General features: G+C 38.9%; 1 protein-coding gene across 1 annotated transcript; it reads left to right on the top strand.

Annotated features, from left to right (window-relative positions):
- Nucleotides 1–7,023: 7,023 nt before the first annotated feature.
- On the top strand, nt 7,024–8,581 carry LOC117521832 (5-beta-cholestane-3-alpha,7-alpha-diol 12-alpha-hydroxylase-like). Its single transcript, XM_034183184.1, has one exon. It carries the CDS (start codon nt 7,044–7,046, stop codon nt 8,577–8,579), a length of 1,536 nt encoding a protein of 511 aa, XP_034039075.1. The 5' UTR covers nt 7,024–7,043; the 3' UTR covers nt 8,580–8,581.
- Nucleotides 8,582–15,260: the final 6,679 nt, after the last annotated feature.

The following is a 15,260-nucleotide window of genomic DNA, read 5'->3' as shown; positions in this document are numbered from 1 at the left end:
TCCACTGTCCGAGGTCATAAGAAGATCATTTGTAACCTTCACTAATGCTGTTTCTGTACTATGATGAATTCTAAAACCTGACTGAAACTCTTCAAATAGACCATTCCTCTGCAGATGATCAGTTAGCTGTTTTACAACTACCCTTTCAAGAATTTTTGAGAGAAAAGGAAGGTTGGAGATTGGCCTATAATTAGCTAAGATAGCTGGGTCAAGTGATGGCTTTTTAAGTAATGGTTTAATTACTGCCACCTTAAAAGCCTGTGGTACATAGCCAACTAACAAAGATAGATTGATCATATTTAAGATCGAAGCATTAAATAATGGTAGGGCTTCCTTGAGCAGCCTGGTAGGAATGGGGTCTAATAAACATGTTGATGGTTTGGATGAAGTAACTAATGAAAATAACTCAGACAGAACAATCGGAGAGAAAGAGTCTAACCAAATACCGGCATCACTGAAAGCAGCCAAAGATAACGATACGTCTTTGGGATGGTTATGAGTAATTTTTTCTCTAATAGTTAAAATTTTGTTAGCAAAGAAAGTCATGAACTCATTACTAGTTAAAGTTAATGGAATACTCAGCTCAATAGAGCTCTGACTCTTTGTCAGCCTGGCTACAGTGCTGAAAAGAAACCTGGGGTTGTTCTTATTTTCTTCAATTAGTGATGAGTAGAAAGATGTCCTAGCTTTACGGAGGGCTTTTTTTATAGAGCAACAGACTCTTTTTCCAGGCTAAGTGAAGATCTTCTAAATTAGTGAGACGCCATTTCCTCTCCAACTTACGGGTTATCTGCTTTAAGCTACGAGTTTGAGAGTTATACCATGGAGTCAGACACTTCTGATTTAAAGCTCTCTTTTTCAGAGGAGCTACAGCATCCAAAGCTGTCTTCAATGAGGATGTAAAACTATTGACGAGATACTCTATCTCCCTTACAGAGTTTAGGTAGCTATTCTGCACTGTGTTGTTATATGGCATTAGAGAACATAAAGAAGGAATCATATCCTTAAACCTAGTTACAGCGCTTTCTGAAAGACTTCTAGTGTAATGAAACTTATTCCCTACTGCTGGGTAGTCCATCAGAGTAAATGTAAATGTTATTAAAAAATGATCAGACAGAAGGGAGTTTTCAGGGAATACTGTTAAGTCTTCTATTTCCATACCATAAGTCAGAACAAGATCTAAGATATGATTAAAGTGGTGGGTGGACTCATTTACTTTTTGAGCAAAGCCAATAGAGTCTAATAATAGATTAAATGCAGTGTTGAGGCTGTCATTCTCAGCATCTGTGTGGATGTTAAAATCGCCCACTATAATTATCTTATCTGAGCTAAGCACTAAGTCAGACAAAAGGTCTGAAAATTCACAGAGAAACTCACAGTAACGACCAGGTGGACGATAGATAATAACAAATAAAACTGGTTTTTGGGACTTCCAATTTGGATGGACAAGACTAAGAGACAAGCTTTCAAATGAATTAAAGCTCTGTCTGGGTTTTTGATTAATTAATAAGCTGGAATGGAAGATTGCTGCTAATCCACCGCCCCGGCCCGTGCTACGAGCATTCTGACAGTTAGTGTGACTCGGGGGTGTTGACTCATTTAAACTAACATATTCATCCTGCTGTAACCAGGTTTCTGTTAGGCAGAATAAATCAATATGTTGATCAATTATTATATCATTTACCAACAGGGACTTAGAAGAGAGAGACCTAATGTTTAATAGACCACATTTAACTGTTTTAGTCTGTGGTGCAGTAGAAGGTGCTATATTATTTTTTCTTTTTGAATTTTTATGCTTAAATAGATTTTTGCTGGTTATTGGTAGTCTGGGAGCAGGCACCGTCTCTACGGGGATGGGGTAATGAGGGGATGGCAGGGGGAGTGAAGCTGCAGAGAGGTGTGTAAGACTACAACTCTGCTTCCTGGTCCCAACCCTGGATAGTCACGGTTTGGAGGATTTAAGAAAATTGGCCAGATTTCTAGAAATGACAGCTGCTCCATCCAAAGTGGGATGGATGCCGTCTCTCCTAACAAGACCAGGTTTTCCCCAGAAGCTTTGCCAATTATCTATGAAGCCCACCTCATTTTTTTGGACACCACTCAGACAGCCAGCAATTCAAGGAGAACATGCGGCTAAACATGTCACTCCCGGTCTGATTGGGGAGGGGCCCAGAGAAAACTACAGAGTCCGACATTGTTTTTGCAAAGTTACACACCGATTTAATGTTAATTTTAGTGACCTCCGATTGGCGTAACCGGGTGTCATTACTGCCGACGTGAATTACAATCTTACCAAATTTACGCTTAGCCTTAACCAGCAGTTTCAAATTTCCTTCAATGTCGCCTGCTCTGGCCCCCGGAAGACAATTGACTATGGTTGCTGGTGTCGCTAACTTCACATTTCTCAAAACAGAGTCGCCAATAACCAGAGTTTGATCCTCGGCGGGTGTGTCGTCGAGTGGGGAAAAACGGTTAGAGATGTGAACGGGTTGGCGGTGTACACGGGGCTTCTGTTTAGGGCTACGCTTCCTCCTCACAGTCACCCAGTCGGCCTGCTTTCCCGGCTGCTCGGGATCTGCCAGGGGGGAACTAACGGCGGCTAAGCTACCTTGGTCCGCACCGACTACAGGGGCCTGGCTAGCTGTAGAATTTTCCACGGTGCGGAGCCGAGTCTCCAATTCGCCCAGCCTGGCCTCCAAAGCTACGAATAAGCTACACTTATTACAAGTACCATTACTGCTAAAGGAGGCCGAGGAATAACTAAACATTTCACACCCAGAGCAGAAAAGTGCGGGAGAGACAGGAGAAGCCGCCATGCTAAATCGGCTAAGAGCTAGTAGCTACGCTAAGCTAGCGGATTCCTAAAAACACGCAAAGTGAATAATGTGTAAATAATTTAGAGGTGATTCAGCAGAAGGAGTGCTTTAGTTAAGGCACGTAAAGATTACACTGGGAAACAAATCGTAATCTAGATAACTAGATCAATCTAACTGCGCAGATTAAACAGCTAACAGATACAGAAAAACACTGCTGTGCTCCGGAACAGGAAGTTCTTCTCACATCCATGTGAGAAGAACGTGAGCCAATGAAATTGCAACATGGGTAACCCTGTCACTCTGGCACGTCGAAAACACAAAACGTGACGACTAAAATTATAGTATCGAGTTCACAAAAAAAAATAGTGAATGATTTTGTTATATAAACAAAAATGCTAAATATTGGTAGGGACTATTTTGCCATCCCAAAATAATGGTTGTGACTTGTCCCTATGGTCCATATGCAAACCTACGCCCCTGCTGAGGGGTCCTTGGGCAAAGTCCTTAATCCCCAAGTTCCTCCTGGTGTGTAGTGAGCACCTTGCGTGGCAGCACCCTAACATCGATGTGTGAAAGAGTGAATGTGAGGTATCATTGAAAAGCACTTTGAGCATCTGATTCAGCAGGAAAAGCACTATATAAATGCAGTCCATTTACCACGTGTTGTGTTTTACCATATTTTGACACATAAATTAACATAGATATATTTTTGTATCTTTAGGTTCTTCTGCAGTATGCTTCTTTGCTTTTTATGTGTTTCTGATCAGAAAGCATTGCATCATATCTCTGTGTGTGTTTTGTACGGCTGCCTTCAGTCGCAGCAACTGTCAATTCTGTTTATTTTGTGTCTTCTAATATTTGCACAGAGTTCAAATATTGAAAAAAATATTTGAATTTGTGAAACATGTCATGTAAAAACACACAAACAGAGACATGTTTCATATCTGCGAGGTTGATTCTTGGAATTTTGCAACATCGGAATAAACATGCAGAAGTGAATGTATCAGTGATACACAGCTAACAGAAAAAAGCATCAAACGCTTATTTCCATTGTGGTCCTTGTGAAGTTATCACTTGTATATATATATACACTGATGTCCACGTCTCCTGCCATTTTTGTGTAAGTCAGACGACGTCCCGGATCAACAAAGCCTCCACGTTGGAAATGATCTGGTTGATTCGGCCTGTCGATCGGCGCTCGGAGCGCAGCGCGCTCTCAGCAGCTGTGGGCGGTCTTTAAACCGGCTGGAGCACTCCTTAATCTGTGTAATCCCCATAAAATCGTCCCTGAAAGCCATCTGAATTTTCCGAATGGTTACCACCTGGAGGTCTCTCACAGTTTCTGGAAAAAATTGATGCAGCAAAGCTCCAAATCATTCAGACATTTATTCGCAATAAAAATCCGACAAGAGGGGTGGACCACTGCTCACACAAAGCCTGCTCACAGGCGAATGACGCAACTGACAGGCATGAAAAAACTCACGCATGCGCACAAAGGTTCAAGCTTGGCTGATGCAATCACACGTGATTCAAATCCATATGGCTTTTGAAAAAAATAAAAAGGTCGGATACTTTTCTAACAGACCTCGTATATATATATAATTGATTGATTGTTTTTATTAAAGTGTCGTGCACCATTGGTGCCCAGCCTGCATGGACTAAGACTCTCCATATACAAAACAAGATAACTACATACATGTCACAAGTTCCACAACACAATACAATTACAGACGAAAACAGCAAAAGCAAATGTTTCTTTTTCAAAAATCCAACTCAAGATTTTCTTCTCAGCAAACCAAAACACATCTACAGTTTTTTTTTGTTGCACACTTTGAAATAAACAAAGTCTTAAATCAGAGTACAAAGGGCACCAAAGAACGAAATGATACTCATCTTCCACAACATCAAGGTCACAAAAAATACAAACTCTCTTCTGTTCAGAGAGACACTTATATCTGCCCACTTCCACTGCCAGAGGAAGACTACCAGATCGAATCTGAGCACAAAGTGACCGCTGTTTCCAAGACAAATTTAGCTTCACATAAGCCTCAGTCTGATATTCCTTCTTAAATTGTATATAATTTCATAGTTTTGTTTTCTTACAGGTATCATTTTTCCATTGCATTTTGTAATAATAAAAAAAAAAGAAGAAATTTAAATTACACTGCAATTAATTCATGCAAATATAATTCAAATTCGAAATTATGAATAAATTAGTTATTTCTTTGGCCCATAAAACAAAATAGAACCCACATTTGCATCATAAAGTTTTGTAAACAGAGAAACCTATATCTGGTAAGATCTTCATTCTACTCTGTATTGATCCTAGAGCTCTCCCAGCAGATTCTGATAGGTGTTTAGTTCCCTCACTAAAACACATAAATTCATTAAAAACCAGTCCAATGTATTTATATGAACTTGTAAATGCTAAAGATCTCTCTGTTCACATTTCTTTCTGAAGTGAATTACCTGTGTTTTATCCTTATTCAGAGACAGTCTCCTTTTTTTACACCATGCATTCAAAATATTCAACATTTTTTGTAACTTCACTTCAGACTCTGCCAGCAAGACAATATCATCAGTGTACAACAAGATACTTAGATTTAGGTTGTCAATAGGATAGATTTAGGTTGTGATCCTAGAGCTCTCCCAGCAGATTCTGATAGGTGTTTAGTTCCCTCACTAAAAAATTCATTAAAAACCAGTCCAAGGTAGTTATGTGAGCTTGTAAATGCTAAACATGTCTCTCATACATAAAAGTGTATGAGCATCTCTGTTCACATTTCTTTCTGAAGTGAATACCTGCGTTTTATCCTTATTCAGAGACAGTCTCCATTTTATACACCATGCATTTAAAATATTCAACATTTTTTGTAACTTCCTTCAGGCACTGTCAGCAAGACTGACTTGACTGCATTGTAAAATCTACCTGAAATGGCATATGTTAATAGTTTAAACTGCAGCAGGTCTCTGTTAACCCAGCCAAAAGCCTTCTGGCAATCAATAAAACAGGCAAATGTATGTTTTCCTTCATATAGTCTGGTCCTTACCACTGATGATAGAACATATATATGGTCAATGCAAGCTCTACCTTTTCTAAAGCCATTTTGCTTATCTGCTAGGATATTATGTGCTTCAATGTACTGATTCAGTCTGTTGTTGAGGATACCGGAATAGAGTTTATAGACTGTACTTAGCAAACTGATACCTCTATAGTTTAGTGGTTCTCTTGGATCAGCCTTTGAAGATTTTGGTATAGGTTTTTATTATTGACTGATGGAACTGAATATATCCATTTCAAAATGAGCAAATATTTGCACAAAAACAATAAAGTTTATCAGTTTGAACATTAAATATCTTGTCTTTTTGGTGTATTCAATTGAATATAGGTTGAAGAGGATTTGCAAATCATTGTATTCTGTATTTATTTACATTTTACAGAACAACGCACCTTAATTGGAATTGGGGTTGTACATAAGACTGAAATATGAAAGAAATTTGATCTTTTTTGACAGAGTTGTGATTGCTTTTTTCAAATTTGTTCAATGTTACATAGTTTTTTCCTGAGTTTGACCTTTGACCTATGACTTTGAAAATTGAATTGTTTCTTACCTATCAGGATATGAATATTCAGTAAAAATTTCATAACTATACTGAAAAATTGTGGGCTCTGTGCTGTTCACAAACAAACAAACACGGGCAACAACACACCTTTTCCCAACTTCGTTGGTGGAGGTAATTATCCTGGGGTGCAGACTAATAGTGTAGAAACATCCATGATATGAATCCTGTTGCTTACAGTAAACAAAGAAAACAGAAGGTCCCAAAGTATTACATTTATGAGAATATAAGAATAGGGGTAACCATTCATGCAGGGAAACAAGATAAAACTGAATTTAAAGGTAAATTAAACAGTAGTGAAGAAATAGTATGAGGATGAAATGTAAATAGTTCAAATTTTGTCATATTGGTTTGTTTGAATTAAACTTTAGTTTCTTGGTTGGTTTGTTTTGTTTTAATGTTTTAAGATGGAACATTCCAGAGTTTTGAGGTGGTTTTAGATAAATTATCTGCCACTGCATGAATAACAAGAACATTCTGAACCCATTGTTAGATTAACCAAATCAGCTCCCAGGAACCTCAAATGTAGGAGGAGCAAAGTTCTACTTATAAAGGAAGACATGCTGTTTGTTTCTCAAAACTCTGTGGCTGCCAAAGGACTCAGTCATGGGACTGCTGCTGCTGATCCTGTTGTCTTTGCTTGCTGCTCTGATCGGAGGTTTGTACCTTCTTGGTGCATTTCGTCAACGCCAACCTGGGGAACCCCCATTGGACAAAGGGCTCATCCCTTGGCTGGGTCATGTCTTAGAATTCCGCAGGGACACCTGTAAATTCCTTGAACGGATGAGGATAAAGCATGGGAACATCTTCACAGTCCAGCTGGGAGGACATTACATCACATTCCTTCAAGACCCGCTGTTGTTTGGACCTTTTGTTAAGGAGAGTCGAGAAAAGCTGGACTTAAACAGTTTTGCCAAGATTCTGATAAAAAGAGTCTTTGGCTATAAGTCTGAAGATGGTGATAAGAAAATTCTGGAGACTTCCAGCCACAAGCACCTGAAGGGAGATGGACTGGAGGTCATGACACAAGCCATGATGACAAATCTACAGAACTTGATGTTGCACAATATTGGCTCAGCGACGGACCAAAGCAGCTGGAAAGAAGACGGGCTGTTTATGTACTGTTACAATATTGTTTTTCGGGCTGGTTATTTATCTCTGTTCGGAAATGAGCCACACACACCCGAGGGAACTGTAGACAAAGCCAAAGAGAAAGACAGAGTGGAATCGGAGGTTTTGTATCATGAGTTTCGTAAATATGACCAATTCTTCCCTGAGCTGGCATACAGCGTCCTTCCACCAAGAACAAAGATGGAGGCAGAGAAGCTAAAGTCATATTTCTGGGATGCTTTAGCAGTGCAGAAAATAAGGGAAAAGGACAACGTTGGTGGCTGGGTGTGGGACAATCAGCAGGGAAGACGGGAAAAAGGTATGAAAGACTCGATGATAAGCCGATACATGTTTGTGCTCCTTTGGGCCTCTCAGGGAAACACGGGCCCTTCATCATTCTGGCTGCTCCTCTTCCTTATGAAGAACCCTGAAGCCATGGCAGCTGTAAAGGAGGAAGTTGACAAAGTCCTGAAGGAAACAGGGCAGGAAGCCCGCCGCGATGGTCCTTTGATCAACCTGACCCGTGACATGTTGATGAAGACACCAGTCCTGGACAGTGCTGTAGAAGAGACCCTCCGCCTCACCGCTGCACCAGTCCTCATCAGGGCGGTTGTTAAAAATATGACCTTTAAAGTGGCTGATGGTCAGGAATACTGGGTTCGCAAAGATGACAGAGTGGCCATCTTTCCTTACAGTGCAGTTCAACTTGACCCAGAGGTCCATCCTGATCCACATTCATTCAAATACGACCGCTTTCTGAATCCAGATGGGAGCAAAAAAACTGATTTCTACAAAGACGGGAAGAAAGTGAAGTATTACAACATGCCCTGGGGTGCCGGGGTCTCCATGTGTCCTGGGCGCTTTTTTGCCACTAATGAGCTGAAACTGTTCATTTTCCTCATGTTGGCATATTTTGAGTTTGAACTGGAAACTCCTGATCAGGCGATACCTGATATTGACCGCAAACGATTCGGTTTTGGTACCATGCAGCCCACCAAAGATGTCAGGTTTCGATACAGATTCAGGTTTTAATGATACTGTTGTGAAATTCAAATGTTCAACAATACACAGGTACTTTTTCAAATGAAGTGGACCAGCTTTTATGTACTTGTGATTCAAAACTCATGCGCTGTTTTATTTTGTGTGTGTGTGTGTGTGTGTGTGTGTGTGTGTGTGTGTGTGTGTGTGTGTGTGTGTGTGTGTGTGTGTGTGTGTGTGTGTGTGTATATATATATATATATAGAGAGAGAGAGAGAGAGAGAGAGAGAGAGAGAGAGAGAGAGAGAGAGAAAATGACTCATTAACTCACTGAACATATATAGCAGAATCACACACAATATTTAGCAACTTTCACACCTGCCTGACATTTGGATCAAAGAGTTACAACCACATTTAATAATATATACTTACTTATTGTGGCGCATCACAGCAAATGATACTGTAGCACAAGACAAGGTAGAATTCTTTGTTTTTTCATGAAAACAATATTCCTCTTCATTCGTTTGAATAGATTTTTTTCTTTTTATAATGAAGCAAACAATAATATAAATAATATTTTGAAAAATTGATGGAATACTTATTGATATGTTTTCTATTTACTTTTGTCCAACATTTGTATATGAAGATAATAACAATATCAATGGTATTTTGTAGGGTTGAGCTCATTTCAGGCGAGTAAAACTCATCAATATCTGTGCTTGTGCTGAAGGAAAATCCTGATTGGCTAACTGATTGTCTTCACACTCTGTGATTGGCCAGTCACACACAGCGCCCGCCCCTCCCTACACAGACACGTCTCTGCAGCCTCTCGCGCGCGCACACACACACACACACACACACACAGGATCTGCTCTCTTTCTCTGTGCTTGGCTTGACTTCAGCTCACGTTGCTGTGTCAATATTTCTTCAATTCACCTCTGTTTTGGTTTGTATGGTATTTAAAGTTACTTGGTGAACTTGTTTCGTAATGTTCGCTTGCATTTGAGAAGACAGCTGAAAGCGGCTAGTGTTGTGTTGGTCACTGCCTCCACTCTGGTCATTTTTTTTGTTACTGTTTGTTTGCTGGCAGGTGATAAAGTCAGTTGGGAACCTTTGCTCGAACCGAAAGCGGTGCTTTTGAGAAGAATACAGTGAACAAGGCTGACATATTATTTCCCTGTTTGCCATCACTGGATGTTTGCATGAATCACCAAGTTGACACAGATCATTAAAAATTATCAGTCTTAGAACAACGTCTCTCTCTCTCCCTCTCACTCAGTCACACACACATGCACACAGACACACACGCACAGAGACCTTAATCAAAATGGCAAGAATGTTAGGTAGTAAAAATAAATAGATAACTGAAAAAAACACAGTTTGATCATAAAATTAAAAAAATAATATTTAAAAAGAAGGTTTGTGTCGAGTATGACAACTCTTGTTCATGCATACTTAGTTCATAATTTCCTACTAGTCTCTTCTGAGGCTGTTATGTTATTCATTCATACACTTAAGAGTATTCATGTTCTGAGTTCATAAAAAACTTGTTCTGTTAATGGTTCTCTTACTTTTGTGATCAAAATAATTGATTTGAATCTCAGTTTTGAGGCTGTTCTGTAAATAGTTCCTTTACTATTGTGATCAAAAACATTGAATGTCAATTCTGAGGTTGTTCTGTAAATATTCACTCATATACACTTAAGAATATTCATGTTCTAAGTTCATTAAAAAACTTGTTCTAGTTCTCTTGCTTTTGTGATCAAAATCATTGATTTGAATCTCAAATTTGAGGCTGTTCTGTAAATAGTTTTCAAATAAACAATAAATATGCCAACTTCTGATCAATCCATATCAATTTTGGGCTTAAAATAATGTACTGAATTAAGCCCCACCCATTCCCAGTTACACCACGCCTACTTCCGGTTTAGACCCCGCCCACTCTGAGTGCAGATATAGATAATGGTTGAACAGATACAGATAGTGGTGTACTTGTTCATCCCTAGTATTTTGAAATACAGCCGGATTGTGGACACTGAGATTTACTTTCTGTATGGATTTTCATCACTCATTAGGTTATCACTGAATGAAAAATAATATTATCATATTATTTTTGACACGTGACACCAAAAAATCTGTTGCTGTCATGAAAAGATAATACAAGAATTTATCTCTTTGTATTGAGAATAATTTATATCGTCTGCTTTGAATAATGTGATTTTTTTTTTTTTTTTTTTTTTTTTTAGATTTTAGCAAATTTAATAAAAATACAAAACTAAGAAATCACATGTACAAAAGTATTCACAGCAGTTGACCTCAGGTGCATCCTGTTTTCACTGATCGTCCTTGAGATGTTTCTACTGCTTTACTTGCAAGGTCCCACGGTTGACAGTGCATGTCAGAACACAAACCAAGCATGAAGTCAAAGGAATCGTCTGTAGACCTCCAAGACAGGACTGTCTCAAAGCACAAATCTGGTGAAGGGTACAGAAACATTTCTGCTGCTTTGAAGGCCCCAGTGAGCCCAGTGGCCTCCATCATCCATAAATGGAAGAAGTTCAGATCCACCAGGACTCTTCCTTGAGCTGGCTGTCCATCTAAACTGAGGGACTGGGGGAGGGAGAAGGGCCTTAGTCATGGAGGTGACCAAGAACTCGATGGTTACTCTGTCAGACCTACAGCATTCTTCTGTGGAGAGAGGAGAACCTTCCAGAAAGGCAACCACCATGCAGCAGTGTTCTTTCTTTGCTCTGCAACTCTCATGTTGTGTGATTATTCTCCCACTTGAGCCTTTCCATGATTCTAAATGCTTTTCCAATGTCATTCCTTCCGCTAATGAAGTTGGAAAAGGTTGTTTTCGCCCGTTTGTTTGTGAACAGCCTGGAGCCCACAATTTTTCATATATCATGATGAAATTTTTACTCTAGGTTCATATCCTAATAGGCAAGAACTGATTAAATTTTCAAAGTCAAAGGTCAAAGTCAGGAAAAATGTTGGAAATTGGAAAAATCAATATCTTTAACAGTGAATGAATTTTCTAAAATTATCATAACTGTCAAAAAAGATCCATTTCAAAATGAGCAAATATTTGCACAAATACAAAGTGTATCAGTTTGAACATTAAATATCTTGTCTTTGTGGTCTTTTCAGTTGAATATAGGTTGAAGAGGATTTGCAAATTCTGTTTTTATTTACATTTTACACAACGTTCCAACTTCATTGGAATTGGGGTTGTAGGATGGTATCTTTTATCAACTGTCAAAGATTGATCTGGATCTGATCCAAATCACAGATTTTGTGGACATTTAAATTTAAGTGAGATGCTGATGAGCTTCACTCATTGATGTCCGCGACATATGCATATATATCCATTCCTACATTTAATGCCTGCAGCATTTTCCAAGAAAAAAAGGTTGGGACAGGTCAGTTTATTGTAAATGGAAGAATTAATAATTTTTTACAGCCAGTTTTCTTGAGAAATATCAGAGGATGAACACATGAATATTTCCAACTCACTGAATATTTCTTAGACTTCCTTTATATCAATCATTCAGAAATACAAACAGTGTAGTACTTTATGGTAAATCTGTGTCTGGAAGGCAGTTCTCAAAAACTAAATGTCCATGCTGGAAGAAGACAAGTGAGAGAAGCCACCAAGACACAACTCTGGAAGAACTTTTGGCTTCTGTGGGTGTGAGTGGAAAAACTGGGAATAGTGCAACATTTTTATTCTTCATTTTACATACAGTCCCAACTTTTTTTCTGATTTGTGGTTGTTTCTGTTCCATTTCTGAAATCAAAGAACTTCTGTAAAGAAAAGTGTTTACCAAACTTTGTGGAACAAACGCAAACACCAAACTGTTATGAAAAGGAAAAAAATACACAAACGTGCAGGAAAAACTGAACAATGCAGACTGATTTGACTCATAAAAAGTAAGTCCTTTCAGCTGCTCCCTTGTTTTGCACTCGGGGTCACCACAGCAAGTCCGAGGTGGATCTGCATGTATAATTGGCACAAGTTTTACGCCGGATGCCCTTCCTGACGCAACTCCACATTAGGTGAAGAAATGTGGTAGGGGTGGGATTTGAACCGGGAACCTTCTACACCAAAACCAAGTGCACTAACCACTTGGCCACACTGATTTGACTCATGATTTTTGAAAATAATAAGAGGTAACTTACGTAGTTTGAAATAAATGAAATGCAGAGCTGCAGCCTAATAACTTTGAAAAAAAAAAAATCAGCAGCTTGTATTTTTATTCTGACTAGAGTTCATTTCATCTTTTTTTCTCCTCCTCAGTCACGTTTTGTGCTTGAACGTAAAACAACTAATTAAGTGATCTAAAATAAATATCTTTGTAAAATAACAGCCTGTTAAAGTTCAGCATTCTCAGCTGCTTTATGTGATTTCTGCTTCTGAACATCACTGCAGTTTCTCCACATCAGGTTTTTTAAACACGTGTGTGTGATTTTTATCACGTTCATTCATATATTCTCATTTTAAGTAATTTTGCCCATTTATTTCATTCTCATAGATTCTGTTTAACTGTCAGTGACAGGTGCACGCGGTGTTAACAGGACGTACCGTCAGAACAGTCCAGAGAGAAATAAAGGCAGCGCCACAGTTTTGTTTGTGTTGCTTCATTCTACTCTCAGTGCGCTCTCTCACTCTGCAGTGACTGAAGCAGCTCATACCCAGTGGTGGGCACAGTTCCGCTAACCGCTAATTATCGAAGATAATGTTTTCATTATCAGATTAGCTTTTCAGATAACTTTGAAAACCATCATCAGACCAATTATCTTCCAATAAGTTTTGGTCCAATAATTTTTAGTCTGCTAACATTTTTGCAGATGTAGCTTTTTGTAGTAGATGCACAGTTCTATCCTCTACAGAGAAGAACTAGTTCTAGAATAAACCACTCTATCCTCTGCAGGCAAAGAACTAGTCATAGAAAAGAAAAAAGCTAATTTCTTTTGACCCCATAGTGATATGCTGGCAGTATCACCTAAGTCATTCAGAGGCATACAGTTTTAACTTATGGTTAAAATTTTAACCAAACTAATTTCGGATGAGTTATTTAAATTAATGTCACATCTGAAGTTTTAGAAAGTGAAAATATCAGATATATGTTTTAGTTTTAAAGTATTGGACTAATTTTAAAGGTTTTAGTGTGGACATGGTGTGTGCGCAGAGCGTTCTAGGTAAAAGTTCACGACAGGAGAAATGTATTTGAGACGCTGTGATTAGGCTCCACATGGACAACAGCATTAAACTCTTTGTATATTTTGCCTACAACTCTCGTGAATATATTCTCTGGGTTTATAGACATTGTTATTGTGATTGTTTTATGTAAAAATGCCAGAAGAAGCCCAGGTTGCTTCCTCCAAAAGCCAAAAAATTAAAGTTAAATTGTGATTCAGGCCGTGTGATATAACCGGCGTCAAAATACACAGAACACTGCCATCTACTGGCGACCGGTTATATCACAGTGTTGTCGACTGCAGGATTTTAAAATTATCTGTAGGTTTCCAAAACCTGAGAGACCACACACGTGGAGATAAAAAACAATCATAGATCTGACAGGTTTCATTGTACAGTGTGTGGTGTCAGCCACACGGTAAAAACAACACACACAAACACATTTCACACACGAACATTCCCAGGTCAAACACCTCGCTTTCTGATTGGCTGCATGTCACATTTAGCTCCTCACGTCCTTCTTAACACACCACACACAGCAGAAATATCTGATAAGATTATATTTAGCGTCATCACGATTGTCGGGGCGTCCTTAAGATTGTTGGAAGGGGAAGACTGGGTCCAATATCGGCCTAATTATCTTGCCATGTGAACCAGGCTTGATGTTATGACACCGCATGGAGCGACTGATTGATGCGCACCGCACCGAACATGTTTTCACTATTATTTGATTTCTTTGTGCAACTGACATCATTATTCAAGCATTCAAAAGGCGATTCCTATCGCCCCACGAGAAAGTTTTTTTTACAGTTTTTGTTATTGAAAGAAACCTTGTCTCCCTAACTGGATAGAGTTATGATGTCATCACGCGTGTGCTTAGGCGCTGTCTAGTGGGATCTTGAAAATTTTCTTTTTTTATACACGTTACATTGATTCACTTGTGTTGGTTTTTACATAGAATGAATGAATCAACCAATCAGTATGAGCGGAGGCTTAGTTATCCATAATCCCCTCTGGGCACCTGTGTGTTAATGTTCGAATTTTCAGAATTAGTGCATTATTTTAAAATTAACAGATATGTGTTATATATCACTTTGTACATTTTAAGAGTTTACATTAATGTGGTTATTCTATCCAGAATAATTTTATTTCTAAAGCAAAACCAGATTTGAAACCTGCTTTCCATTTCAAGACCTCTGACTCATCACTGGACCACTGTATCCCATCAGGGTAAATGACGCTTTCCTACAGCAGGGGGCAGAGCGCACAAAGACAGAAGTGCTGGCTTACTGGCGGTTTGGGTTTGTGATCGCTGTTGGTTCTGTTAGACGCTTTGGCGGTGTTTAAACTCAAAATCAGCTTCTTAGCAGCTGAGAGTGTATTTGAGGCAAAATGTAAAGTTACTGGTTATCTGTAGCTTCCGATAAGTTTTTAGATAGTTTAACGTTAAAAAAGACAACTTTTCAGTTAGCTGATTACCAGTTATCGAAGCTAACCCTGCCCCCTCCCTCCTCACAGCAAGCCGACACACGCAC

The sequence above is a fragment of the Thalassophryne amazonica genome, chromosome 12 (assembly GCF_902500255.1).
Source record: "Thalassophryne amazonica chromosome 12, fThaAma1.1, whole genome shotgun sequence".
In the NCBI taxonomy this organism is placed as follows: Eukaryota; Metazoa; Chordata; class Actinopteri; order Batrachoidiformes; family Batrachoididae; genus Thalassophryne; species Thalassophryne amazonica.
Note: the sequence above shows the minus strand (reverse complement) of the source record. Positions and strands in the feature narration are given on the sequence as shown.

Excerpts from the sequence above, each read along its gene's own strand:
- LOC117521832 (XM_034183184.1), top strand. The coding sequence starts at position 7,044 with ATGGGACTGCTGCTGCTGATCCTGTTGTCTTTGCTTGCTGCTCTGATC.